Source organism: Macaca mulatta, chromosome 9, assembly GCF_049350105.2.
Source record: "Macaca mulatta isolate MMU2019108-1 chromosome 9, T2T-MMU8v2.0, whole genome shotgun sequence".
Taxonomy (NCBI): Eukaryota; Metazoa; Chordata; class Mammalia; order Primates; family Cercopithecidae; genus Macaca; species Macaca mulatta.
This window is the reverse complement of record NC_133414.1, coordinates 76,712,198-76,740,035: the sequence shown is the minus strand read 5'-3', so window position 1 is coordinate 76,740,035 and position 27,838 is coordinate 76,712,198. Positions and strand designations below refer to the sequence as shown.

The 27,838-nt window shown below is 36.7% G+C and overlaps 1 protein-coding gene across 6 annotated transcripts in view; it reads left to right on the top strand.

The window, feature by feature from the left end:
* Positions 1-27,838, top strand: part of MCU (mitochondrial calcium uniporter) — a 209,351-nt gene that overhangs the window by 144,135 nt on the left and 37,378 nt on the right. For all 6 annotated transcript variants that reach the window (XM_015147404.2, XM_077946636.1, XM_015147407.3 and 3 more), the window contains one exon: positions 15,121-15,190. In XM_015147404.2, the coding sequence (XP_015002890.1) occupies positions 15,121-15,190 (70 nt within the window). The remainder of the gene's footprint in view (positions 1-15,120; positions 15,191-27,838) is intronic.

Below are 27,838 nucleotides of genomic sequence, written 5' to 3'. Positions count from 1 at the left end.
TGTAATAACTCATCAACCTAACATTTTTGGATTTTTAATAAATACTTCCTTTTTTATTTTGAAAATTTTCCAATCTGTATAGAAGTGAAAGAATAATGCAGTAGACATCTAAATTCCCTTTACCTAGATTCAGTAGTTGTTAACATTTTTCCAGTCTTTTTTTTTTTTTTTTTTGCACTAAGCCATTTGAGCCATCATTGACACTTCATTCATAAAAAGTTCATAATGTGTCTCCTATGGACATTCTTCTACATAATCATAATACAAGTTTTGTACTCAATAAATTTATCTTAGGTGATAGTATTGTATAGTTAAATTGTAGTGTATTGAAAAATATAGTGAGATAGTTGTTAACTCAAGGAAAATTGGTTTTTTACTGCCTGCCTCGATGGAAAATACATTTTGCCCATTGAAGAAAAGTCTGAGGGGAAAGTGTGTACGATTTATTCAGTGAACATGAGTGATATATGTCTGTTATAGGGCAGGAAGAAATAATCATGCTAGAAGTAAGGATCTTGCATCAATGGGGATGTGTCACAAAATATCCATTTACATTTCTGCCTCAAAGAATATTTCATTTGTGCTGTGCATGTGAATATATTTACATGCCTTGTGTTTTTGTCATTATTATTTACAAACATTTCTAGATAATTTTGTCAGTAAGAAATAAGGTGGTATGTGCCAGGTGCCATAGGAACTATTTATTAGATTTGATTCTTAATAATTTTTCTCATTCTCCTATTCTACAAGCTATACTCATGAACTTCCCAGGTTAATTGTTGGAAGGAAATAGACAGTTTTGGTATTTCTCAGTTTCACTTTTGACCTCATGCTCATAGTTGCTGTAGGGTAAACATTTAGGTGATTATTTGTCAAAATTGCTCTGACTTTGCTTTGAAAGAGAAACACAGGTGTCCTTCTGGACTACTTCATCAGTTTGATTAGTATTTTTTTTTTTTTCGAAACAGAGTCTTGCTTGTTGCTCAGGCTGGAATGCAATGGTGCGATCTTGGCTCACTGCAACCTCCACCTCCCAAGTTAAAGCGATTCTCCTGCCTCCACCTCTCAGGTAGCTGGGATTACAGGTGCCCACCACCACGCCCAGCTAATTTTTTGCATTTTTAGTAGAGACGGGGTTTCACCAGGTTGGCCAGGCTGGCCTCAAACTCCTGACCTCAGGTTATCCACCTGCCTTGGCTTCCCAAAGTGCTGGAATTACAGGCGTGAGCCACCGTGCCCAACCTGGTTAGTATTTTTTAATGGGATAACAAAATGAAGTTAACAGTGCTTTTGGTCAGTAGTTATTCCCTACCACTTTCCATACGTGTTCCCTTTCTGTTGTTGGTTCCCCCCCCCCAAGTGGTGACATGGTACTAGACTCCAGAGAATAATCTGCCCTTTAACAGCTCAGTATTGAGACCAGAACCTGCATGTTGTACATACAATTCTGTTCCTAGATTCAGTGCCCGTTCTGCTAACTGAAATTGATTTTTCCTTTATTTCTAAAGCATTGTCCCATTTTTTGTTAACTTTGTAACTTCTTTGTGATCATTACTCCTGTCTAAGAGAAGTGATGGGTTCCTATATTGTAGGAAACAAACTAGAACGGGAACAAAGATCCATGATGAAAGTCAAACAGGCTTGTAAGACTTAATTTTTTTTTTTTTTAACTAAAACTTTTGGTCTTCAAGGCCTGCATGAAGTACAAGGATCAACATTTTCTTAATGAAATGCACCCGTCTCATAAAATGTAGTGAAGTAATCAGCAAATTTTAAATTTCATCTGGTGTTTAAATATTATGATTTATTTGTGAGAAAGTTTTTGAATAATGTGTATTCCTTCTAGAAAACTGCTTTAAAAACCAATTGATTTATGTAAATCTGGAGAATGAAAATGACCCAGTCCAATCTTTCTTTCCAGTCTCAATAAGATTGATATCCACACCTGAGTTCCAAAAGCATGCTTTTCTGCTTGACTTTTACTCCACAATGTTTAGGGTGGCAGCATATTATATTTAGAAAGTTCCTCAGAACAATTTCTTGAAAATCTTGACTTTACAGGGATAGAATATCTCTCTAGGCTGTGAAGAAACAAAGTTAAGCCCTTTGTCATACACACGAAAATGTCAACTTCAACTCAGCTGGTATTAAAAGCCCATGGCAACATCAAATCCAACAAAAAGTATTATAGGATTCTTACTTTTTTCAAGTGCACATGGAACATTTTCCAGCTGACCACAGTTAGACCATAAAGCAAGTCCTAATAAATTTCAAGGGATTTAAATCATACAGAGTATGTTCTCTAACCACAGTGGAATTAAGATAGAAATTATATTTTCACTGGAAAATCTTCTGGTATTTGCAATCTGCATCAAAGAAGAAATAACGGCTGGGCTGGCGGTGGCTCACGCCTGTAATTCCAGCACTTTGGGGAGGCCGAGGTGGGCGGATCACTGGAGGTCAGGAGTTCAAGACCAGCTTGGCCAACATGGTGAAACCCCGTGTCTACTAAAAATACAAAAATTAGCCGGGCGTGGTGACAGATGCCTGTCCCAGACACCAATCCCAGCTACTAGGAGGCTGAGGCAGGAGAATTGCTTAAACCTGGGAGGCGGAGGTCACAGTGAGCCAAGATCGCGCCGCTGCACTCCAGCGTGGGCAACAGAACGATACTTCTTCTCTAAATAAATAAGGAAATAACAACCAAGACTGACAGATCAAGAAAAAGTAGTCATAGTTTACTAATACTAGGAACAACAAAAAAAGGCAATGCCACTATACATTCTATGGCCGTTAAAAAGTTATGAGGGTATTCTGAACAACTTTATGTCAATACATTTAAAATTTCACGCAAAATGGACAAATTCCTAGAGTAACATGACTTACCAAAAACCAACATTAAACTTGATAATAAAAAGACAACCCAATGTAAAAATGGACAAAGATTCCGAATAGGTATTTTTCCAATGAAGATATAAAGGTGGTCAGTAAGCATATGAAAAAATGCTCAACATCATTACTTATCAGAGAAATGGAAATCAAGGCCACAATGAGATACCATTTAACATCTACTAAGATAGTATAATTGAAAAGACAGATAGGACTGGGTACAGTGGCTCCCACCTGTAATCCCAGCACTTTGAGAGGCCAGGGCAGGAGGATTGCTTGGAGCCCAGGAGATCAAATCTGCAGTGAGTCTTGATTGTGCCACTGTACTCAGCCTGGGCAACAGAGTGAGACCCTGTCTCAAAAAAAAAAAAAAAAAAAAAGAAAAAAGACAGTGTCAAGTGTGAGTAAGGATATAGAGAAACTGGAACCCTCGCTGTAAATGCAAATGTAATGTAAAAATAGCAGCCACTTTATATAAATAGTATGGCAATTCCTCACAATGTTATCAGAGTTCCCATGGGACCCCACAGTTCTACTCCTAGATAGCTATCCAAGAAGTAGGAAAATATATGTTCGTACAAAAACTTGTACATGAATGTCTATAGCAGCATTATTCATAATAGCTAAAAAGTGGAAACAACCCACACAGTCAGTGACTGATGAATGGATAAACAAAATGTCATATATCCATACAATGGAATATCATTTGGTAATAAAAAGGAATTAAGTACCAATATGTGCTACAACATAGATGAGCCTTGAAAACATCACACTAAGTGAAAGAAGGCAGTCACAAAAAGAGTGCAAATTGGGCCCTGTGCATCTCAGAAAATATAGAAGATGGTAGTGATGTTAGTAATGGTATTCTTTCTTTATACGCAAATAAGCATCTGCTGGTCTCTCAACTGTGTAAAGTTGTGACTTAGAATGGCTTGCTAAGAGACTGGTCCCCATGTGATCCCTAAACAGACAGGAGAGGTCAGCTGGAGTCATAGGCAGAGTGGGCTGAGGACCATTCTGGGTTGAATGTTTTCAGTTTTGAATTATATGTGAAAATCCTCTTAACTCTCTTATTTGATCTTCCCCTTTATACTGCACTAAGACCTTTAATGACTGTTACTCTTTGGTATTAATCTTAATCTGTTCATTATGTAAAGTTACACCTTGGCATGACTTTGTTAAGGGTATTTTAAAAAACCAAGCAAATAAAAATAAGTCCCCTTAGCTAAAGGTAGAGAAAGAGAATAGAGGCTATCAAAATTAGTGCATTTGTTTGAAGCCAAAGAGTTAAAGACAAGTAAGACTTATGGGCTAGCACAGTGGCTCACAGCTGTAATCCTAGCACTTTGGGAGGCCGAGTCGGGAGGATTCCTTGAGGTCAGGAGTTGAAGACCAGCCCTGGCAACATAGCCAAACCTCATCTCTACAAAAATTAAAAAACTTAGCTGAGCACAGTGGCATATCCCAGCTACTCAGGAGGCTGAGGCAGGAGGATCACTTGAGCCCAGGAGGTCAAGGATGTAGTGAGCTAGGATCATACTGCTGCACTCTAGTCTTGATGGCAGAGTGAGACCCTGTCCCTCCCTACTATCCCCAAAAAGGCCTTTATGAATGCTATAAAATCTCCAATTAATGGAATGTGCTTTGTTGTTCTTATGGTGTTCCTACTGGATAAAATCTGGAAGGAATGAAGGAATCTTATTAGTCAGCTGGTACATGATTTCTTTCTTTCTTTCTTTTTTTTTTTTTTGAGACAGGGTTTCGCTCTTGTCACCCAGGCTGGACTGCAATGGTGCGATTTTGGCTCACTGCAACCTCTGCCTCCTGGGTTCAAGCAATTCTCTTGCCTCAGCCTCCCGAGTAGCTGGGATTACAGGTGTCTGCCACCACGCCCGGCTAATTTTTGTATTTTTTTTTTTTTTTTTTTTAGATGGAGTCTCACTTTGTTATCCAGGCTAGAGTGCAGTGGCACGATCTCAGTTCACTGCAGCCTCCACTTCCCAGGTTCAAGTGATTCTCCTGCCTCAGCCTCCTGAGTAGCTGGGAATACAGGTGCATGCCACCACACCCGGGTAATTTTCGTATTTTTAGTAGAGACGGGGTTTCACCATGTTGGCCAGCCTGGTCTCGAACTCCTGACCTCCTGATCCACCCGCCTCGGCCTCCCAAAGTGCTGGGATTACAGGCTTGAGCCACTGCGCCTGGCCTTTTTTTTTTTTTTTTTTTTCAGTAGAGATGGAGTTTCACCATGTTGGTCAGGCTGGTCTTGAACTCCTGACCTCAGGTGATCCGCCTGCCTCGGCCTCCCAGAGTGCTGGGGATTACAGGTATGAGCCGCCACGCCTGGCCCATGATTTCTGTTATTCCAGTTTTGAGGTTTGTAACTAAGTGAGACAATTATGTTAGAAATGTAGGTAGCATATTTATTTTATTTGTAATTAGGTAAAATAACTTACAGTAAATGGAAAAAGAATTCTAAAACAAAACCAGCTACTTTGCTATAACTTTCTCTTTTTATATTTTTTTCTTTTCATGGTATGAGTTTCACACTCACACAACACATGGGAGGGTAGAGAGTGATTTTTATAGCAGCTGTTGTATCCCTCTCATTGCAGGGGAATAAGAAAGGCCTATAGTTATTTATATTTGTGAGTGGTAACTGCATTCTTTTTGTTATTAACTGAAGCTAGAGCAAAAATGAAAATCACACAAAGCATACTTTTGATTTGAAATTGTTTACTTCATTAATACAAAGAAGATTTGAGATGACTTCTCACCAGCATTTCTTTTTCCCTTTTTATTTTAGCCTTACCTGAGAAAAAAGTTAAGTCTGTAAGTCAGGGTTAAAATAAAGTAGCAACATGGAAGTGTACATTACTGAAATTCTTTCTATACTGATCTTTTTTTCTTCTATTCTAGCTTTTCTGATGCCTTTTAAAGGTTACAGAAAAGTAAATAAATCTGTTATATATCACCTTAAAAAAGAGAAGAATACAACAGAGCACAATTGGGTCAGTAGATATTTATAATTCTTTTTCTCTCTTAATTTTTTATTTTGAAAAAATTCAAACCTACAGAAAATTGCGGAAAGACTACAAAGTACAGTCTTATACCCATTACCTAGATTCACCAGTTACTCATCTTTTGCCACATTTGCTTTATTTCTCTCTACCTATGTGTATGCACATGTGTATATGTATACATATGCATATTATTGTTTCCTGATCTGACAGTGTCAGGCATCATAATCTTTCACCTCTAAATATTTCAGCCATGTTTTTTCTAAGAACGATAGCATCCTCTTGCTCCTGTACAATTCCAAATTTGTTTTTAATTTTTCCAGAATCCTATTACCTGTGTTTTATCAGTATTCAAGAACAAAGGAAGCAGTGAGAGAAGTTATTAATAGCAACCACCCACTTCCTAAGTTATTCACCACTCTGCATCTTCCAGAAACCAAGTGGGAAAACAAAGAGGTTGATTTTTCAAACCAAATAAATACAAAGTAATTGATAGACAAGGCCCCATAGCATTAAGTAGGCCCAATTACTTATTCTATCACATATGGTTGAACTGTTTCTCTAAACTACTTTGTGGTGTGTGTCTTGTGTGTCAGGAAATAATGTATTTGTATTTATTTTCATGAATTAATAGACTTTCAGAGTTGGAAGGGCCTTACAATGTATGTTATATAACCCATGCATTTTACAGATGAGAACTAAGATTCAAGGTCATGTAACTAGAGATGAGACTAGAATCTAGCCTTTGAAACTCAATGCATTGGTTTCTGCTATGTGGTGTTTCCTCTCTATGAACCCTAGTTGCTTATGCTGGGGTCTTGATAAATGAGAATGGTGAAAGGTCTGACAATACTGTTCCTAGCTAACTAATGCATCCCTTTGGACTCATTTGCATGAACTGTGGTAGTGCTTCTCAGACATTAATGTGCGTGTGAATTTCCTGGTGACCTTGTTAAAATACAGATTCTGATTCAGTAGGTCGGAGGTGGGGCCTGAGAATCGACATTCTAACAAGCTCCCAGGTGATGCTGATGCCCCAGATCCATGGACTACATTTTGAGTAGCCATTTTCTAAAACAAACACAGATTTCTCAGGCCCTAGGCATCATCAAAGTAGAAAAAAAACACTTAAAAATATAAGCCCTTTCAGTTCTATGAGGTATAGACACAAATGTAACTAACACCTGTTTATCCATCACCAAACCAAAATAAAATACTTTGTAAAGTTTGTATTTTCCTAACTTTTATGGCACTTTAAGAAGGAAGTTTTATCTCAATATGTTGTAATAGATGCAACTAGTTCCCCAACATTGTTATGTCAACAAATGCATTGAGATTCCACAGGCTTTAATGGCACTGTGTAAGGAAATATGAATTCAGGTGATGAAAAGAACCATTGCCAAACTGAACTGTCTATCAAAAAGGGCAACCAAATGAAGTTCCATTTTTACTCTCAATAAAACTCTACAAGCCAACTACATTTATTCATTTAACAGATACAGTACAGTGGTTCCCCCTCACCTGCTGTTTCACTTTTTGTGGTTTTCACTACCCACAGTCAGCTGCAGTCTGAAAATATTAAATGAAAAATGCTAGAAATAATTAAGTTTTAAATGGTGCACTGTCCTGAGTAGTATGGTGAGATCTCACACAGTCCTACGCTGTCCCACTCTGTCCCACCCAAGACGTAAATCATCCACGTACAGTACAATAAGATATTTTAAGAGACCACATTTGTATAACATTTATTACAATATATTGTTGTAATTATTCTTTTTTATTATTGTTAATCTCTTACTGTGCCTAATTTATAAATTAAACTTTATCCATAGGTATGTGTTTATATGAAAAAACATAGGGTTTTGTACTGTCAGTGGCTTCAGGCATCCACTGAGAGTCTTAGAACATATCCCTCACAGATAACGGGGGAATACGTAGAGTGTCTATTCGCATGGAGTTTACATTCGGACTTTATTCCCTTGCATCTAAATTTATATGCTGCTTTGAATTGCATAAATGATTGTTAAAAGGTACAAATGCTAGGTTTTATGTGACAGTGAGTCCTTTAAGTAAAGATCTTTGCATTTGGGTTTTTAGTTTTTAAAAAGTAATAATGAACAACACATTCAATGACCATCTCAGTACAACATGGAATGCATTTGTACCTACATCAGTCAAAAATAAAACAGACCTTTAATATATAGGGAGAAATTTGTACTCTGTATCAAAAAATGCTTACAGAAATCATAATTACTTTTATTTCTCAGAGTAGCTTAGCAGTAAAACAACAAATCTTCAAATGTGTTTTATGTTGGTATCTGAAGAGATAGTCTTTTAAAACCTCAGATTTCTACCTTAACATCATAAGATGTTTATTTTGTATATTATCTCTGTTTAGAGATAGTTGTGGTTTTTGAAATGTATTATAGTAATTAAATTTTTTATGTTGAGTCAATCTCTTAAGGATATTGAAGGTTTATTTTGAGTTTGTTTCTGTAGAATATTAGTCATTCAAGTGTTATCATGTTTATATTGTCACTTTCCTTAAGTGAAACCAGCCTTGTGAAATGGTTTTGTTATCATTGTTGCATTATTTTTAATTTAACAGATGAAGAAACAGAGACTTAGAAGTGGAAATTCAAGATAGTGAGTTGTGGAAGTGGGCCCAAGTCTTCCCATTCCAGTGTTTTCCCCCACTATCCAATCTCCAGGTTAAAGCCACAGTCCTTATTTAGTATATCGGTAGATTAGAAGTAGTAAATGTTGCTGATATGATGTTTCAACAACTTTGCTGTATCAGGGATATGGAAAAAGACTGATCCCAACCTGTGTAAGTTGTTACAGGTGTGTCTTGCTTTAGACCAACTGAAATAGTTTATGCTGCTAATTGGAGTATCCGTACAAGCACTGAATTTTGGAGACAGGTTTGGCAGAGTTGCTGAAATATGGGTACTCTGGTCTTAGAAACGAAATTTTTGGAACATTATTGAAAGGGGTTCATTTTATAAGCATTCCATGTTGTGCTAAGGGAAATGTAACAGGGAGATACAAGTGGACATATCCAAACTTGAGGCAGAGTGAGGCTATTTATAATAAGATTTTAGCCATGGACAAATACATAGATACAGTTATTCCATCTAAAGCGGTTTGATGCAGTTAATATAGTTTAGTTTGATGTAGTTGGTAGGTGTTTGTTTCTTAATGAAATTAGATCCCAAGATTTTCTTAAAGGGAACTAGGTTAGTAAGAAAATAACTTTCCATCTCTTTCTTTTTTTTTTCCTCTCTCTCTCTCCCTCCCTCCCTGCACCCTCCTCCCTTCTTCCTCCTCACCATTCCCCTTCCTTTAGCCTGATGTCTATTTGACTGTGAATATTTGGGGGCTATTGACAGGTTATTTAGATTTGACAATCCTCCCAAGTTTCTGGAAGGAGTATACTGCTGAGTTTGCTCTTTTGAACTATGAAAGATGAATTAAGTATAGTTGAATAATTTATGATCACAGTAAGGAATTTAAAAGTAAATTTTGACTTGAATTTAATACTTTTCTGAGGGCATAAAATATCTTTTTTATCATTCTAAAGTTTAATTTTTATTGGCTTAAATCTTATGTTTTGGAGAAATAAAGTTACAGTGTTTTGTAGCCTGACTCTAAATTGATAACACTAGGGATTAAGATCAAAGGTAAATGATTATAATACTACGGCAGTCGTTATACTTTCTTTTAGTTTCAAGTCCCTGATATTCCTTAAAGTTCTCAAGTTACTTATTAAAGATATGGACTGGTACCAAAAGAATAAACTTGCCGTCTCTTTTCAAGGAACTATGGGGGCACCAAATCACCTTATTCATTTGGCACCAATATTTCTAGGGAGGCTGGGTGCCTTGGCTAATGCCTGTGATCCCAGCACTTTGGGAGGCCAAGATGTACAGATCACTTGAGTTCAGGAGTTCGAGACCAGCCTGGCCAACATGGTGAAACCCTGTCTCTACTAAAAAATACAAAAATTAGCCAGCCGGGCATGGTTGGTGCTCGCCTGTAGTCCCAGCTACTCGGGAGGCTGAGGCAGGAGAATCGCTTGAACCCAGAAGGCAGAGATTGCAGTGAGCCAAGATCGCGCCACTACACTCCAGCCTGGGCAACAGAGAGAGACACTAAGAAGAAAAAAAAATTCCTAGAGATTTTCCCTTTCTCTGATAATTTTTGAAATACTTTCTAAATAATTAACTTTACTGAAGTTTAATCTTTGTATCTGCCAAGATTTAACTTGACTATTTTAATCTTGGTATCTGCCTGTGAAATTTAAATATGTAAATATTACATACCATTTGCCTGATTGTTTTTGCTGACTTTTCTTTCTTTTTTAACTTTTTGGTATATTTTTCAAACTTTCAGCATCAGTCAAATATTTATTAAAAGCTTCCAAGGAAAGTAAAGGGGGAGGAAAAAAAAACCTAAACAGTAAAGGAAAAAAACTTTTAAAAACTTACTATTTTCTTGTGACATGTTAAAAATACAAAATTTAAACCACGAAATATTTTCAATTTAGGGGAGTTATGGAAGAGTTTAGAATAGCGATGGTTCTTTGACCTTGAGCTCTTATAATTGCTTCCTTGGTTTTTTTTGTTTTTTGTTGTTGCCATATTTCAAGGAAAAAAGGCAAGAGCAAAATAATTTTTGTTTTTGTTATCTTTATTAGACTCTAAACTTCTGGAAGGTTTAAAGGAAAAAAAGGACTTATATGTGTGTTTGTAAATACTTAATATGTGGTACTTTATAATTGGCAGTGTCATTATAGAAGTAGGTGGGAAGGACTTTGAGAAAGTGAATTATCCCAAAACTACAGAAACTGTTCTATAAGCAAGGATCAGCAAACATTTTCTTAAAGGGCCAGATGGTAAATATTTGATACTTTGTGGGCCATGTGGTCTCTGTTGCAGCTACTCAACTCTTGCAGCTGTATATCAACCACTCAATTTTGCTGTTGTGATGTGAAAGTAGTTGAGTGGGGTATAGAGAGTAAGTAAATGAATGAGTTTTGTTATGTTCTAATAAAATGTATTTACAAAAACTGGCAGCCAGCCTGCCAACCCATGTTCTATATCATCTAACAAATATTACTCATAACCAACCATGTAATGATGTGGTTCTCTGCCCCACAAAAACATATTTTATTACTGTTAAGGATAATTTATGAAGTCATAGAGGACAGAGGATTTCTGTTTTAAAACGGCCCAGTGTATGTATATTGAAGTGATATGATGGTTGGGATTTCCTTCTAAGATACACTGAAGGGAAAAAACTAGGTGGATATAGATGAACTGAATTTGATAAAATGTTGATAAATATAGAAGCAGATGATGGGTTCATGAGATTTCTTCACACTGTGCTTCCTACTGTATGTGTTTGAAGATGTGAGTATTTAAAAGTTACTACATAAACAAATAATGGCCCAGTAAAGGCAGCAGTTTCTCTCTTCTCTTCTCACATCTTGGAATAGGAAAGAGAATAAGACAAAAATACAAGCCCCATCTTCAGCACAACTAGGGAGATCTCTGCAATTCCAAAACACTTATTATATAAAGGAAGGTTGTCAGATCCAGTGAAGGTCAAATAGAGGTGTGTGGGGAAACCCTGAGGAATGATACCTATGGTTGCAGATCCCCAACAAAGCCAGCCAAGCACAGTTCTCCAAAGGAAGCTGCTGACCTCAGACTTCTTCAAAGCAGCATTCAACACGGATACTTTCCCTTCCAAATCCTCAAGGAAAGATTAATTTAGAAATTAACATGCCAAGCTACAGGAAATTTAGCTTTTATGAGTCCTACTTCTACAGGAAGAAGTGCAGCCAACCAAGAAATGAAAGGAGAAACTACAGCTAAAGTATTGGCAGTGAACATAGAGTCCATTGATCTATAGCATTAAGACTAAAACAAATGTGGAAATTAGATTTATAGAGCAGAATATGAATCGTTAAAACCTTGACAGTGCAGTAATGAAAGTTGATGAGGAAATAAATGATGTTGTCATGTTTTATAACAACCTGTCAAAAGATGTCATTTGAAATCAATAAATCTAGTAAAATCTTAAGATTGGGGTGGAGGGGAGTCTATAGTTGATACATAGATACGTAGGTTAGAGCGAAAGGTAAACACTAAGAGAAATAATCTAATAAACCGAGTGGTAGAGGGAAAGAAAAAAGAAACATAGCTGTATTAATCATTGCTGATAATAGAGATAGGATTTTTATATGTTACAGTATATTTTATGTAAAACTATAGTTATAAAAAAACTATAAAATATAGGATTTTTGTTTTTGTTTTTGTTTTTTTGCCTAACATGTATTCGATGAGGACTTGTTATTTGCCAAGCACTGTCAGTGACCAAAACAGATGAAAATTTTTGCTTCATGGGTTGGAGGAGACAGACAAAATAAAAATAATAAGTAATTTGTTAAGAGGTGTTAAATGTATGGGGAGAAATACAGCATAAAAGGATTAGGAGTACCCATTGATGAGATTGCTTTTTTTGTAGTGGGTGAGTAGACCTTAGTCAGACAATGAAATTTGAACAAATATTTGAAGGAACTGAGCCAGATAGTTATTTAGAGAAACAGTATTCTAAGCAAAGGTAGTTGCTATTACAAAGGCCCTGAAGCAAAAACGTAGCTGGGCTCAAGAAACAGGGAAGAGTGTAAAGGGGTAAAGCACAGTAATATAGGAGGGAGAGTGGTAAGCGATGAAGTCAGAGAAAATGGGATATCAGAGAATATTGGACTTTCAGAGGCCGTTAAAAGACTTCAGACTTTTACTCTGAAGTAGCTACTAGAACAAAAAAGTAAACCTTTTTTATTATCAGAAGGAATATGTACATAAACAAAGTAAGCACAAATCATTGAGTAATTTTATTTTAATGTTTTTTAAGAAATGAGGTCTCACTCTGTTGCCCAGGCTGGAGTGCAATGGCACGATCATAGATCACTGCAGCCTCTTCTAACTCCTGGGTTCAAGCAATCCTGTCACTCAGCCTACCAAAGTGCTGTGATTACTGGCGCAAGATACCATGCCCAGTCACTAGTAAAGTATTTTTACTTTAGAAAACATCGCATACAATTTCATAACTGATGAGAGCTTAAATATGTATGCTATATTAATTAAAGTAATTCTCCTATTAAAACATTCTCCTATTAAAACATTCCCAGATTCTAATTCTCCTAATTCTATTAAAACATTCCCAAATCAGATTACTAAGAAAATGAAAGCAAAGAAACTCAGAAAGGATAACAAAATTAAAGAACACGCAAAGCTGTAATAGGCATGTGCAAACTCAAACATGCAGGGATCATGTTCCTAATATTGGACAAGACTTAGTACAAAAACCATTACACGAGGAAAAAGAGCCTGCAAGATCTGCTTGAGAGCAACTTTAAATTGCTTCTCAGAAATACAAACAGAGACTTAAATGGAAAGACTTACAAGATTCTTTGGCAAAAATCAAAATCCTTTTTTAACCCATGAAGTTAATATCTCACAACAAGATATAGCTAGTATTTATTGAGAATGTACTCTATGCCAGGCATGTTCTAAGGACTTTATATGTATTACTCATTTAGTCCTCACAAGTACTTTACATGGGTGATGTTAGTATCACTTTTTGCCCATTTTTCAGTGAAGAAACCAAGGCACAAAGAAGTTAATAACTTGCCCAAGGGTTGCAGTTAAAGTTACTGAACTACAAAATGAACTCAGGCAAGATTATTTCAGATTCTGTGCTTTTAACCACTGCACAATACTGTTTTTTTTGAAACCAATAGCTGTGCATGTGTGTGTACGTCTAGATAAACTGACTCTAAAGTTCATATGGAGAAACAAATAAGAATAACTGGGAAATTTCTTAAAGAAAAGTAATAAGGGAAAACTAGCCCTACCAGACACTGAAATATAAGACTAGAATGTTAAAACAATGTGGCTACTAGAGCATGAGCAGAATAGAAGTTCAGAAATAGATCCAAATTCATGTAATTATCTGGAAAATTATAAACATAACATTTCAAATAAGAAAGGAAAAGACGTATTATTCATTGTATGGGACAGCTATGTTGTCATTAGAGGGAAACTAGATTTCGACTTACTTTGACTAGAAGTAATTCCTAATGAATCAAAGATTTAAAACTAAACTAGCTGTAAGCCAAGTCTCAAGTAATTTTTAAATTATTTATTTAAATTTTTTATAAATGTCAGTCTCACATTTCTGCATGCTCTCTTAAGTTGAAACGAGATGGAAATTAATGATAGTCATATGAAGTGCATCAACACAAAGAAAAATCATTTAGGACTCTGTGACAATGCACACCTTAATACAGCTTAGTAGATGCTAAATGATTTTTCTTTGTGCTGATGGAATGGAATATGTCAGGCCTGAAGCAGGTATATTGGATTTTATTCAGTTAATGCCTGCCCTTCCTCTTCCTTTGATACTTTTTGGGGCTGGGAAAGTAAAAGATACAAAGGAATAAAGTATTTGCCAAGTGAGAAATGTATTCAGTATTCATTCTGAAACATGGCTTAGTTATGAGAACCTGAGTTCCAGATCCACATCCACAGTGACATTGCTCTTCAAGGAAGTAGTAGAGATGGATGTGAGTGGGAGTGATTTTTTCTAACACTCTGAAGCGGTCATGATTAAGGACTCAAGTAGTGAGGTTGCCTCTCCAAGTTTTTTAAAAAGGAGAGTGAACATAAAGACCAGACACCTACTCCATAATAGTAAATTGTTGATACAGCTACTTAATAACTGTTATACCTGGTAAGAGATAGGAAGGAGATAAAGGTCTGAAAGGTAACCAGAGGAAGAAAAAGCCAGAAAGTTTACTTGAGGCCTGATAGTACCTAGAATCAATATTAAGTGTTTTTAAAGTACATAAAACATGATTTGTATAATTCTAATTTTGTTTAATGTAACATGTATACTTGTGTTTGTATATGTAAATGTGTTTGCATAAATCTTGAAAACACCAAAATGTTCACCACTATTATTTTAGGATGATAAGAGTTTGAAAGACTTTTATTTTCTTTTATCTATATTTTTAAAGTTTTCTACAAAGCATACATATTACTTAAGTAATCATATTTATATATTTATTATATACACACACATAAGTATATGTTTGTTGTTCCATTCTGACAGTAGATGTATCTTTTATGTTGTCTAGGTACACCAAAGGATCTCTTCCTGGCAGAATTTGGGAGTTGTTTATTGCAGTACTGTTGTGCCCTCTGATGGTGAGTTTCAGCAAATCCACCTTTTATGTCTAATATTATTTCCCTCTTAGCTCAATGTTTCCTATTCTCTATCTGACACAAAAATTTATAAACCATACTCTTTCACTTAAGATGGGCTTAGGGGTTAGAGAGGGAAAGGAGGAGAAGGAAAATAAAATTTGGATGAGGATCTAGTGAGTTTAGAGAAGAAACCAAGAAGAAACACTAAGATCCATTAAGACTTCATAGGTTATTAAATGATCATATATCTTTTATTTTTTATTTTTGAGATGGAGCCTTGGTCTGTTGCCCAGGTGGAGTGCAGTGGTGCGATCTCAGCTCAGTGCAGCCTCCGCTTCCTGGGTTCAAGCAATTCTCCTGCCTCAGCCTCCTGAGCAGCTGGGAACAGGCGAGCACCACCATGCCCAACTAATTTTTGTATTTTTTGTAGAGATGGGGTTTCACCATGTTGGCCAGACTGGTCTCGAACACCTGGCCTCACGTGATCCATCCACCTCAGCCTCCCAAAGTGCTGGGATTATAGGCGTGAGCCATTGTGCCCGGCCTCATTTATCTGTTAAAACTAGGGACATGGTTAATTTGAAGATCACGGAAGCACCATCTTTTGTGTTTTCCAACCATTGGGTCTTCACATTATGGATAATGATGATCAAACACTCCAGCCTCTTGTTGTATCAGAGCCTAGACAGAAGGAACTCAAAGTCTAAGACCTCCTACTCTTGCTTGTCTTTTTCCCTACTTAGGTATAGGACTACAATACTCTTCTTTGATGTGGGAAGGGATAAACAGATGCTTGCAGACCACATGCAATCTTTTTTAAAGGTCTATGATGCTATAAACTGTTGACAGGATCCAAACCTTTGTTGTTTTTATGGTAGTGGAGGGAGATGTGTTTATAACTCTTACTGCCATTTCTCTTACCCAGTATTGTGCATTTACAGTTTAGGTTGCTTAGTTTAGGGGTTGACTGTTAGATATGTTTCCTCTGTGTAAAGTTGAGTTTGATAGAGCTCTGATTTCAACCTTAGAAACATTTATTTATAAGCACAACAACCGCTGAAAGAGCATCCTGCAAATTTACAAGGGTGCCTAAAACTAAAGAAGCCCAGAAAATGAATCATGAAAACACTAGAATCCCCAACATTTAGTCAGTATAATTTTTTGCAGTGTTATCAGAATCACCTCCCAAAGCTGTTACGTGAATTTATAGATAGTGTGCTCGTATTTGCCAGATCTTCTAAATTTGGAAGAAAAATCCATTGTGATTACTTGTTTGTAATACGGAAAGGTTAAAAAGGGGAAAATAGACCAAAATCAAAATAAGGAAAATATTAGCTGGCTCTCTGTTTCCAGTCTCTTAAAGACAAAAAAACTAATAAATTAGTACCAATTAATGTATAAATTAAAAAACAGTACTTAGCACTGTGTTGTGGCCAGAAAGCTAGCTGTGTTGCCCCCAGTCAAGAGTCAGTATGTACCCAGATAGCAGTACTTTCTACATGGCCACAAGCCAGAGGACCATAATGCCACCTGGCTATGCTACCTATTCCTTTCCCTCCTTAAGCTCCTTCAATGCAGTGGGTGGGTATCTCTCTTCCTCCTGACACTGCTTGGTCCATTAAATAGCCAAATGGTGACTGTCCACATCTATGCCAGCACCACTCCCAGGTTCTGACTTACTCCATTACCACTGCAGGGTGCCATCATTAGATAGTTTGAATAAAAAGAATTTCTCTCACTGTAAAAAAAAGAAAAGAAAAGGTTTATATTGCTGAATCCACTCAGCTTTTGCTGAACTATTTCATTCAAAAATTTCTAGTCTTTATGATATTGTTTAAAATTATCACATATTCAATATCCACATATATCAGTACATATTCATAAAGAATATCAACCAAGTCACATGTTATACTACAGCAGGAAGGTCAAGTCCTATTGGCAGTTATGATATTTAGTGGCAGTTAACTTGAACTAATAAATTCATATTGGAATTGATATTAATTTTGCTACTTATTGCCATTACTATTATCCTGTTATATATACCTACATATAGGCTGTGTTATATATACCTATATTCTGTCCATATGGAGATATTTCAGTAATTTAACAATGGTACAGTTATACTGGGGTATCTGGTCAAATGTTATCAGAGGACATAAATGCTAATAGGTTGCCAGTATGAGGGTTTGAAGGCAATATTATTTTTACAAAAACTAAAAGGATACCAACTTAAGAAAAAAAAGAGTGTCTCCCCAAATTCCAACCAACACTATTTATCCTTCTTAAGAAAACTAATTCATATTACTTATCAAGAAATAAAAGCACAAAATTATTTGTTTTAATGTAGCTTGATGTTCCTTATTGTACATCTTTCTAATTTTGTACTTTTTTTTTTTTTTTTTTTTGAGACAGTCTCACTCAGTCACCCAGGCTGGAGTGCAGTGGCACAATCTCGGCTCACTGCAAGCTCCGCCTCCCAGGTTCACACCATTCTCCTGCCTCAGCCTCCCAAGTAGCTGGGACTACAGGTGCCCGCCACCACGCCCGGCTAATTTTTTACATTTTTAGTAGAGACGTGGTTTCACCGTGTTAGCCAGGATGGTCTCGATCTCCTGACCTCGTGATCCACCCACCTCAGCCTCCCAAAGTGCTGGGATTACAGGCGTGAGCCACCGCGCCCGGCCATTTTGTACTTCTAAGTTAATTTTACCTTAGGTCAGTATAGCTTGTGAGAAAACTGCTTAATCCACAGCTACTCCAGTAAGTAGAGTTTGGTCACCAGCAACAGAAATTTCTACCATCACTCCCTGCTCTTTGTTGTGACTGCTGGTCATCTTCAGTATTAAATGAGGGCTTCACCCTCGGTTTTTAGAAGTGCAAGGTCTAAAATATCATATCCTGTAATTATGGTATTTATATACTTAGTAAATATACCTATATATACTGCTTTTCAGTAATTATTAATTATGTTAGTTGACAAATCTGGTTATGACGGTAACAACTGATAATAAAATATGTAGATTATCTTAAATGCTTACCTCTCTAACAAAGCAATCTAACAGGTTCTAGATTTTTTTTCTTTTTGGTATCGTAAATACTTATGAGGATCTATTGAAAGCTCTAGACCCTTTCTCTAGAAGAATTTATATAAACATAGGAAATTTTGCATACAATGTTATAGTGATACAGATTCCCCTAGACCAAACCGTGGAGCAAACACATACCCATACTGACACCCACGTTCCGTTTTATGAGAGGCATTCTGCTTAAAGGTTAGGAGTACAAGCTTTGAAGTCAAGCAGACCTAGGTTTATATCCCAGTTCTACCACTTAACCTCCTTATAACCCCCGGTAAGTGATAAGTCAAAGCCTGTTTCCTCATCCATGAAATGTAGATAGTAATAGTTAACACCTCCAACAGAAAAATGTAGAAATAGTACTTATTCTGTAAGGAGTGGTTGTGGTAGTGTTAAAGACCTCAAATCTAAAACACGTGGTCTTAGACTTATTTTAATTTCTCTGTGCCCCAGATCCTCAACTGTAAAATGACTAATAGTAAAATTTTTATGGTTATATAGTTTATACTTACTTGAAGTCTTTAAAGCCTTCAGGGGTTTCCCTTCATGTTAGTGGAAGTTACAATGATGTGGATAATTCTGCTGTAGACAGTTTGTCTAATTTATCATCCAACTCAGAACACTTTTGAGAATGAAAGGAGATGCCTGATTTTTTTTTTTTTTTGAGACCGAGTCTCGCTCTGTCACCAGGCTGGAGTGCAGTGGTGCAGTCTCAGCTCACTGCAACCTCCGCCTCCCGGGTTCAAGTGATTCTCCTGCCTCAGCCTCCCGAGTAGCTGGGATTACAGGCACCCACCACCACGCCTGGCTAATTTTTTTTTTTTTTTTTTTTGTACTTTTAGTGGAGACGGGGTTTCACTGTGTTGGCCAGGATGGTTTCGATCTCTTGACCTTGTGATCCATCCGCCTCAGCCTACCAAAGTGTTGGGATTATAGGCGTGAGCCACCACACCCGGCTGCCTGATACTTTTTAATAGTGTAGACCAGGACCTATCTTCACTCTAGCTATTGGGAAAGTGTGAAAAGTGAGCTAGAGAAAGAGCAAGAAAAATAGCCTTATCTAGCTGCTTTTTTTTAAAATCCAGAAATGAAACCCTACTCAAACTGCCTTATATTAAGAATTGCTAGGACCTGGCATGGTGGCTCACGCCTGTAATCCCAGCACTTTGGGAGGCCAAGGTGGGAGGATCTCTTGAGTTCAGGAGTTCAAGACCAGCCTGGGCAACATAGACCTCATCTCTACCAAAAAATACAAAAATTAGCTGGGCGTGGTGGCATGTGCCTGTGGTCTCAGCTACTTGGGAGGCTGGGGTGGGAGGATTGCTTGAGCCCAGGAGGTCAAGGCTGCAACGAGGTGGGAAATCAAGTCGACAGTGAGCTAGGATCCGCTACTGCACCGCTCCCTCCTGAACGACAGTCAGACCTTGTCTCAAAAAAAAAAAAAAAGTGAGAATCGCTAGAGAGTTGTTATGTTTATCTTGTACTTAACAAAAGATATAAGATTTCCCTACAAAAATTGTTTGTGGGCAAATAATTTTAATAATGAAAGTATCTGAAAATTCCTGTTTAATAATAAACAACCATCTGTTTAGTCAACCCAAGTAATAGATAATATATAAATTCTAAACCTAAGGTCTGCGAGTGGTTTTGGGAACCAGATATATGCTCCAGCTTTTTTTTGTTTTTGTTTTCTGTCCTGTTGCTTTTTAAAGAAGCTTTATTGAGCTGTATTTCACATACCATAAAATTTACCCATCATTGTACAACTGTCACAACAAACCATCTTTTTTTTTTTTTTTTTTTGAGATGGAGTCTCGCACCATCACCCAGGCTGGAGTGCAGTGGTGCGGTCTGGACTCACTATAACCTCCCCCTCCCAGGTTCAAACCATTCTTGTGCCTCAGCCTCCCTAGCAGCTGGGATTACAAGCATGCACCACCATGCCCGACTGATCTTTTTATTTTTAGGAGAGAGGGGTTTCGCCATGTTGGCCAGGCTGGTCTCGAACTCCTGACCTCAGGTGATCCACCCACCTCAGTCTCTCGAAGTGCTGGGATTACAGGCGTGAGCCACCACACCCAGCCACAACAATCCATTTTCGAACCGCTCGCTTGTTTGTCAGTTGATAGTGTAGCAAAAAAATTTTTTTTAAAGTTCCCCAGTTCTAATCTTCACTCACACCCTCAACCCCAGATAACCACCAATTTGCTTTCTGTCTCTGTAGTTAAACCTTTTCCAAAAATGTCATATAAATGGACTCATACAATATGTAGTCTTTTGCATCTGGCTTCTTTTACACAGCGCAATGCTTTCAAGGCTTATCCATGTTGTAGTGTGTATTTGTAGTTCTTTATTTTTATTGCTGGGTAGTATTCCAGTATGTAGAAATATCACATTTTGTTTATTCATTCACCAAATGAGGGACATTAGAATTGTTTTCCATTTTGAACTATTAAAAATAATGCTGCTGCCAACATTTGCCTATAAATCTTTGTATGGACATGTTTTCATTCTTCTTGGATAGATACTTATGAATGAAATGGTTGGGTTATACTGTAGGTGTATGCTTAATTTTTTTAAGAAACTGCAAACTGTTTTCCAAAGTGACTGTACCATTTTGCATTCCCACCAGCAGTTCATCGGTGTGACAGTCTCCCTACATCCTCCCCAACCTTGGTACAGTCAATCTTGATTATATACACTCTAATGGATATACAATATTACTTCATTGTGGTTTTAATTTGGATTTCACTGATAATTAATGATATTGAACATCTTTTCATGTGCTTATTAACCATTCAGATATTTTATTTAGTAAAGTGTCTATTCAAAGGACCTTTTGAAAACATTTGACTATTTATCTTCTTATTATTGAGTTGTAAGAGTTCTTTATATAGTCTAGAGTTTTTCTTGTTAGTTTTTCAAATAGTTTTGAGAGAAAGGGGACAGATGTTATTAATGACTTTTTGTCAACTCATGTTAGTAACTGTTGTACACAGTTGGAAATTCTGTGTCATTATTGTATTGAGGGCACATACATACCCAACCACTATACCCCACCACTATATATCTTTCTTTCCAGCTTTAAAAAGACTTGACAACAAAAAATAAATGAAGCATTGAAGCTACTTAATCACCAAAAATTATAGGGCTCACAGAGCTTAAGTATTTTAACGTGGCAGAGTTCTCACCAGCTTAAATACAAAGTTGTGAAAACAGAAGCACCTTATTTTTTTTTATTTTAAAAATATATCCAACAGTTCAGATTTTTTTTTTGTAAGTAGTAATTACAATTTGAAACTTTACCAAAATGTGGATGCACTTGTTTCATCACAGAACTCTTTCCTTGAAGGATTCTTCAAGATTGACTTTTATATTATCAAGAAAAGAAGCCACATGAAAATGGAAAGACCTTTAAGCTTTATGTGCTGACAGTGAACTACTTCGCTTGGAGCAGAAGAAAATTTATGTCAGATTTCAGGTGATGCCATCCACTTCAGGATTGTCATCATTTTTTCCAATATTTTGAAGTGAATTTTGAGGGAATTGGAAACTAACTCATTTTCCTCCAGAATGCAGCTTGGTGAAAAAACTGATACTGCTTAAAGCAGTTAGTTCCTAGTTTTTGTCTGTTAACATGCATGTTGACACAATTAAAGAAAAATTCCTAATATCCAGGTCTCTTGTGGAAATTACAAAGGCTGTTAATATTAATGGCTACCAGCATCTCTGACAGACTGTTAAATTTCTTTGCCAAAATAACTACCAGAAAAAAATTTTTTTTTTTTTTTGAGATGGAGTTTTGCTCTTGTCGCCAGGCTGGAGTGCAGTGGCACTCAGCTCACTGCGCCCTCCTTCTCCTGGGTTCAAGTGATTCTCCTGCCTCAGCCTCCTGAGTAGCCGGGATTACAGGTGCCTGCCACCATGCCCCCCTAATTTTTGTATTTTTATTAGAGACGGGGTTTTACCATGTTGGCCAGGCTGTTCTCAAACTCCTGACCTCAGGTGATCCACCCGCCTCGGCCTCCCAAAGTTCTGAGATTACAGGCATGAGCCACCACGCCTGGCCCAAAAAAAATTTTTGACTCTAATGAAGATCTTAGTATTCTGCACAGATGGCGCATCTTCCAAACTTAGCAATGTGCATACTTATACTGCCTCAGAGGAGAAAGCAGCTCCACCCATTGTAATAATGCATTGCTTTTCTTTCTTTCACTGGCACATACTGGCTTTGAAGACTCTTCCAACAGGCCTAAAAATTTTGCCTGCTCCCACAGAAGTAATCAATTTCATAAGAACAAATTTTTATCAAAAAAAAAGTTAAAAAATTTAAAATTCTCCTTTGCTTTATTAAATTTTTGGCAGGAGTTTTGCTTTTTGAAAGAAAAGAAAGGTTAGTACAGGAGGAGTTTATTTGTGGCTTGATTTACTTGGGGATATTTGGAGCTTTATGAATGAGTAATCTAATTCAAGACCTTATAGTTGTTATGGATTTGGCAGAAAAATCATAAACTCTTAGCCAAACTATTGCTCTGAGTAAGGTAAAGCCAGGAGTTTGAGACCAGCCTAGGCAACATGGTGAAACCGTCTCTACTAAAAGTACAAAAAATTAGCTGGGCGTGGTGGCGCACACCTGCAGTCCTATAGTCCTGTAGAAATGGACAACCATGTGAATTTTCTACTACTTGAAGTATCTCTGTAGGCTAGTCATGAATGAAAAGTTTTGTCAGTTTCTCCGTAGGCATATAGGAAAACCGCAGAGTTCTTAAAGATTACCTTCACACAGAAAACCTCACAATTGAAACTTGGATTTATAATCTTTTCACTTTTCATATTGTATTGAGTAGTGATATGAAATCAATTCTCAGACAATTCTTAGTTTCCTTGCACAAACTTAACCTAGCATCATTTCACAAAGTGAGCTGTGATTCTGTTTGTTACCGTATACCTTTCTCGGAATTTTCAGTACCACTTTCATCAAAATAGAAAGTGCACAACCTTTTGGATATCAAAGATAATATTCAGTTTACCATGTTCCAAAACTAGGGCAGTATGTGACTTCTTTAGTCAAGCCAAACAATAGCAGCCTATAATTTACATGTTCTTTCCTCTTGAATTAACTTTTATTTTCCGTTTAATTTGTATATTTTATTTCTTTGTAAAAAACAGGAAATGGCCATTAATTTTGGTTCAAAAATGAGGGAAATAATCCTTCAGGTTTTGTAAACATTGATTTTTAAAATAGGGCAATACAAAGAAAATTGTATTTTCTTCGTATTACATATAAAATAAAGTAGTTATATAAAATGAAATTTTATAAATTATATAATTATAAAATAATTGTAAATAAATACAATAATTTATTTTATAAATTATATCTAAAATTTTTATGTACAAACTGGATTTTTTCAGGAAATAGGGTTGAGGAAGAAGTTCATCTATAGCTTTATCAGATTCTCAAAGAGGTTAATTAACCAAAAATACTAAAAAACAGACTATTTTTTTAGAGCAGTTTTAGGTTCACATCCCAAATGCGAGAAGGGTACAGAAATATCCTATATATTCCCTGCCCCTAAATCCTTGCATAGCCTCCCCCATGATGAATATCTCCCCATGAGAGGAGTACATTTGTTATAATTGATGAGCCTGCATTGACACATCATTACAACCCCAAGTCCATTAATTTTCGTTAGGATTCACACTTGGTGTTTTACATCCTATGGGTTTTGGGCAAATGTATATATGACATGTATCCACCATTATAGTATCACACAGAGGAGTTTCACCGCCCTAAAAATCCTCTGTGCTCTACCTATTCATATCTCCCTTTTCCCTAACTCCTGGTAGGCAGGTACTAATCTTTTACTGTCTCCATAGTTTTGCCTTTTCCAGAATGTCTTACAGGAATCATACAGTATGTAGCCTTTTCTGATTGACATCTTTCACTTGGTAAGATACATTTAAGTTTTCTCTATGTCTTTTCATGGCTTGATAGCTCATTTCTTTTTAGCACTGAATAATAGTCTGTTATCTGGGTGTACCACAATTTGTCCACTTGCCTACTGAAGGACATCTTGGTTGCTTCCAAGTTTTGGCAATTATGAATAAAGCTACTACAAACATCTGTGTGCAAGTTTTTATATGGGCATTTTTCAGCTCTTTTGGGTAAATACAGAGAATTGTGGTTGGTAGCAGTATGTTTATTTTTGTAAGAAAACACCAAACTGTCTACCAAAGTGGTTGTACTATTTTGTATTCCCAGCAGTAATGAATGAGAGTTCCTGTTGTTTCACATCCTTGCCAGCATTTGATGTTTAACTTACTCTTTCCCCTTGTTAAACTCAGTGGAAGCAGTCATTTTTCTTCTCTTGACATTTAAAGAAAATTTTAATTATTTTATATATTTAAGTAGATTTTTCTGAAATTATTGTGAAGCAACACATTTTGTTTATACATATTAATTATAGATATTCTGTCAGATGCAGCAGCTCATGCCTGTAATCCTAGCACTTTGGGAGGCCAAAGCAGGTTGATCACCTGAGCTCATGAGATTGAGACTAGCCTAGGCAACTTGGTAAAACCGTCTCTACCAAAAATACAAAAAATTAGGCTGGGCATGGTGGCTCATGCCTGTAATCTCAGTACTTTACGGGGCCAAGGTGGGCGGATCACCTTAGGTCAGGAGTTCGAGACCAGCCTGGCCAGCATGGCAAAAACCCATCTCTACTAAAAATATAAAAATTAGCTGATCATGGTGGTGGGCACCTGTAATCCCAGTTACTTGGGAGGCTGAGGCAGAAGAATCGCTTGAACCCGGGAGGCAGAGGTTGCGGTGAGCCAAGATTGCACCACTGTTGCCTGGGCAACAGAGCAAGACTCCATCTCAAAGAAAATGTAAAAAAATAGAAATACAAAAATTAGCTGGGCGTGGACGCATACATCTGTAGTTCTAGCTACTCAGGAGACTGAGGCAGGAGGATCTCTTAAACCTGGGCGGTTAAGGCTGCAGTGAGCCCTGATCATGCCACTGCATTCTAGCCTGGGTGACAAGAGTGTGACTCTGTCTCAAAAAAAAAAAAAAAAAAAAAAAAATATATATATATATATATATATATATATATGTATGTGTAAATATTCTGAGGATGTTTTTGCGATAATATATAAGGAAGCTCCTTATTGTCACCAAAGTAGATAGATATTTAGTTTATTCTGTTAAAATGATAGTCTTATATTTTGTCTAACATATAATTTAACAAAGCATATAGACTTTTGGAATTATCCTTAGGAATATAGAAGTGATTGTTAAATTACTTGAGGGCATCTAGGCATAAAACTAGTAAAAATAAAATGTAAGACATTTATTGAGAATAATAAACTTTATTGAAGGACATAAGATAGGAATAAATGCAGTGTTATACCATCTTAATAGATATGAAGACAACAATTGTAAATTGTCTATTTTCCTTAAATGAATTTATAAATTCAATGCAATGCTAATCAAAACCCCAGTGGGAGCTGATCAACTTACTTAAAAATTCACATGAAAGAGTAAAGCTATATAAAAAACTAAGATAAATTTGGAATAGGAAAACACGGGGACATGTGGTAACTAAGCACGTACTAAGACATATTTCTAAAACTGTAATAATCGAAACAATGAAGTATTGGTACAGGAAAGATTGTTGGATCAGATTAGAGAAAGCTTACATATATAGAAATCTGACATGCGATTGATTAGCATTGTAAAGCCAAGGAAAAAGGGCAGACTATTTAATAAATGGTGCTATTACAATCAACTTCTCAACATCACAAAAATAAATAAGTTCCAGATGAATTAAGGAGTAAAATGTGACACACAAGGCTCTAAAAGGAAATAAAAATTTATATCAGAAACTAAAAACATTGAGTAGTGCTACTTTCTCTTAGCCTTATTTTTATTTATAATAGGGGAAGAAATCTGGTTTTTCAATATACAAATTATGGTATACAGTCATGCATGTACTGAATAACAACGTTTCAGTCAACAATGGGCCACATATATGATGTTGGTCCCAAAAGAGTATAATACTGTATTTTTACTGCACCTTTTCTATATTCAGAAATGTTTAGATATACAAATACCACTGTGTTATAGTTGCTGACAGTATTCAGCACAGTAATTCGCTATACAGGTTTGTAGCCTAAGAGCAATACCTAGATACCTACTAGGTGTGTGGTAGGCTATACCATCTAGGTTTTGTAAATATTATCTATGATGCTCACACAGTGACAGAATCACCTAATGATGCATTTCTCAGAATGTATCCCTGTTGTTAAGCGATGTATTCATAGAATGAAATTCTATATAGGAGGTTTTTTTTCTTTTTTTTAAATTTACCACTTCCTTATATATAGGAGTTTAAGTGAATGTTTCCAGAAATATGATTCAATTTAGATAAACCTCAAAGCAATGATTGTCATAAAAGACAAGTTTTAGAGGGTTGTAAACACCGTGATCCTTTATATATAGGAGTCTCCCCTCCACCCCTTTTTCCATGGCTTCACTTTCCATAGTTTCAATTACCCACGGGCAACTGCAGTCTGAAAATATTAAATGGAAAATTCCAGAAATAAACAATAAGTTTTTGTTTTGTTTTGTTTTGTTTGAGACAGAGTCTTGCTCTGTCACAGGCTGGAGTGCAGTGGTGCAATATCAGCTCACTGCAACCTCTGCCTCCCAGGTTCAAGCAATTATCCTGCCTCAGGCTCCCGCGTAGCTGGGATTACAGGTGCCTGCCACCACACCCAGCTAATATTTGTATTTTCAGTAGAGTCAGCGTTTTACTGTGTTGGCCAGGTTGGTCTCAAACTCCTGACCTCAAGTGATCTGCCTGCATCAGCCTCCCAAAGTGCTGGGATTACAGGTGTGAGCCACTGTGCCCAGCCCAATTAATAAGTTTTAAATTGAATGCTGTTCTGAGTAGTGTGATGAAATTTTGTGCTATCCTGCTCGATCCCACCTGGGATGTGAATCATCCCTTTGCTCAGCATATCCATGCTTTATATGCTACTCACCCATTAGTCACTTAGTAGCTGTTTCAGTTATCGGATTGACTGTTGTTGTACTGCAGCACTTGTGGTCGAGTAACCCTTATTTTACTTAATACTAACCCCCCATGTACAAGAGTAGTGATGCTGGCATATTGTTTTAATTGTTCTAATTTTTTCTTAGTTCTTTCTGTTAATCTCTTATTGTGCCTAATTTATAAATTAAACTTAAAAATTTTTTTTCTTCTTTTTTGAAAATGAAAATGTTTGACTGGACTGGGAAGGCTCCCCCCACCCCTCAAAGCCAGAGCTGACAAAATTGTTCCCTTTAGGGTCCAGATGGAGGGAACCAGGATAGGGACTGGGAAGAAACCAGGAAGCAATGAAGGGAAGGAGTGGAAAGGAATAATCCAAATGGAGAGGAATAAAGCCTCCAAAAATCTTCTACCTAAAAGTAGGAGATCTTAGATCCAGGGGAACTTCCTCCCAGTGTGGCCAGGGAGACAGTTGAACTTTAGATGTCAGTGTATCTGTTTCCATTTTT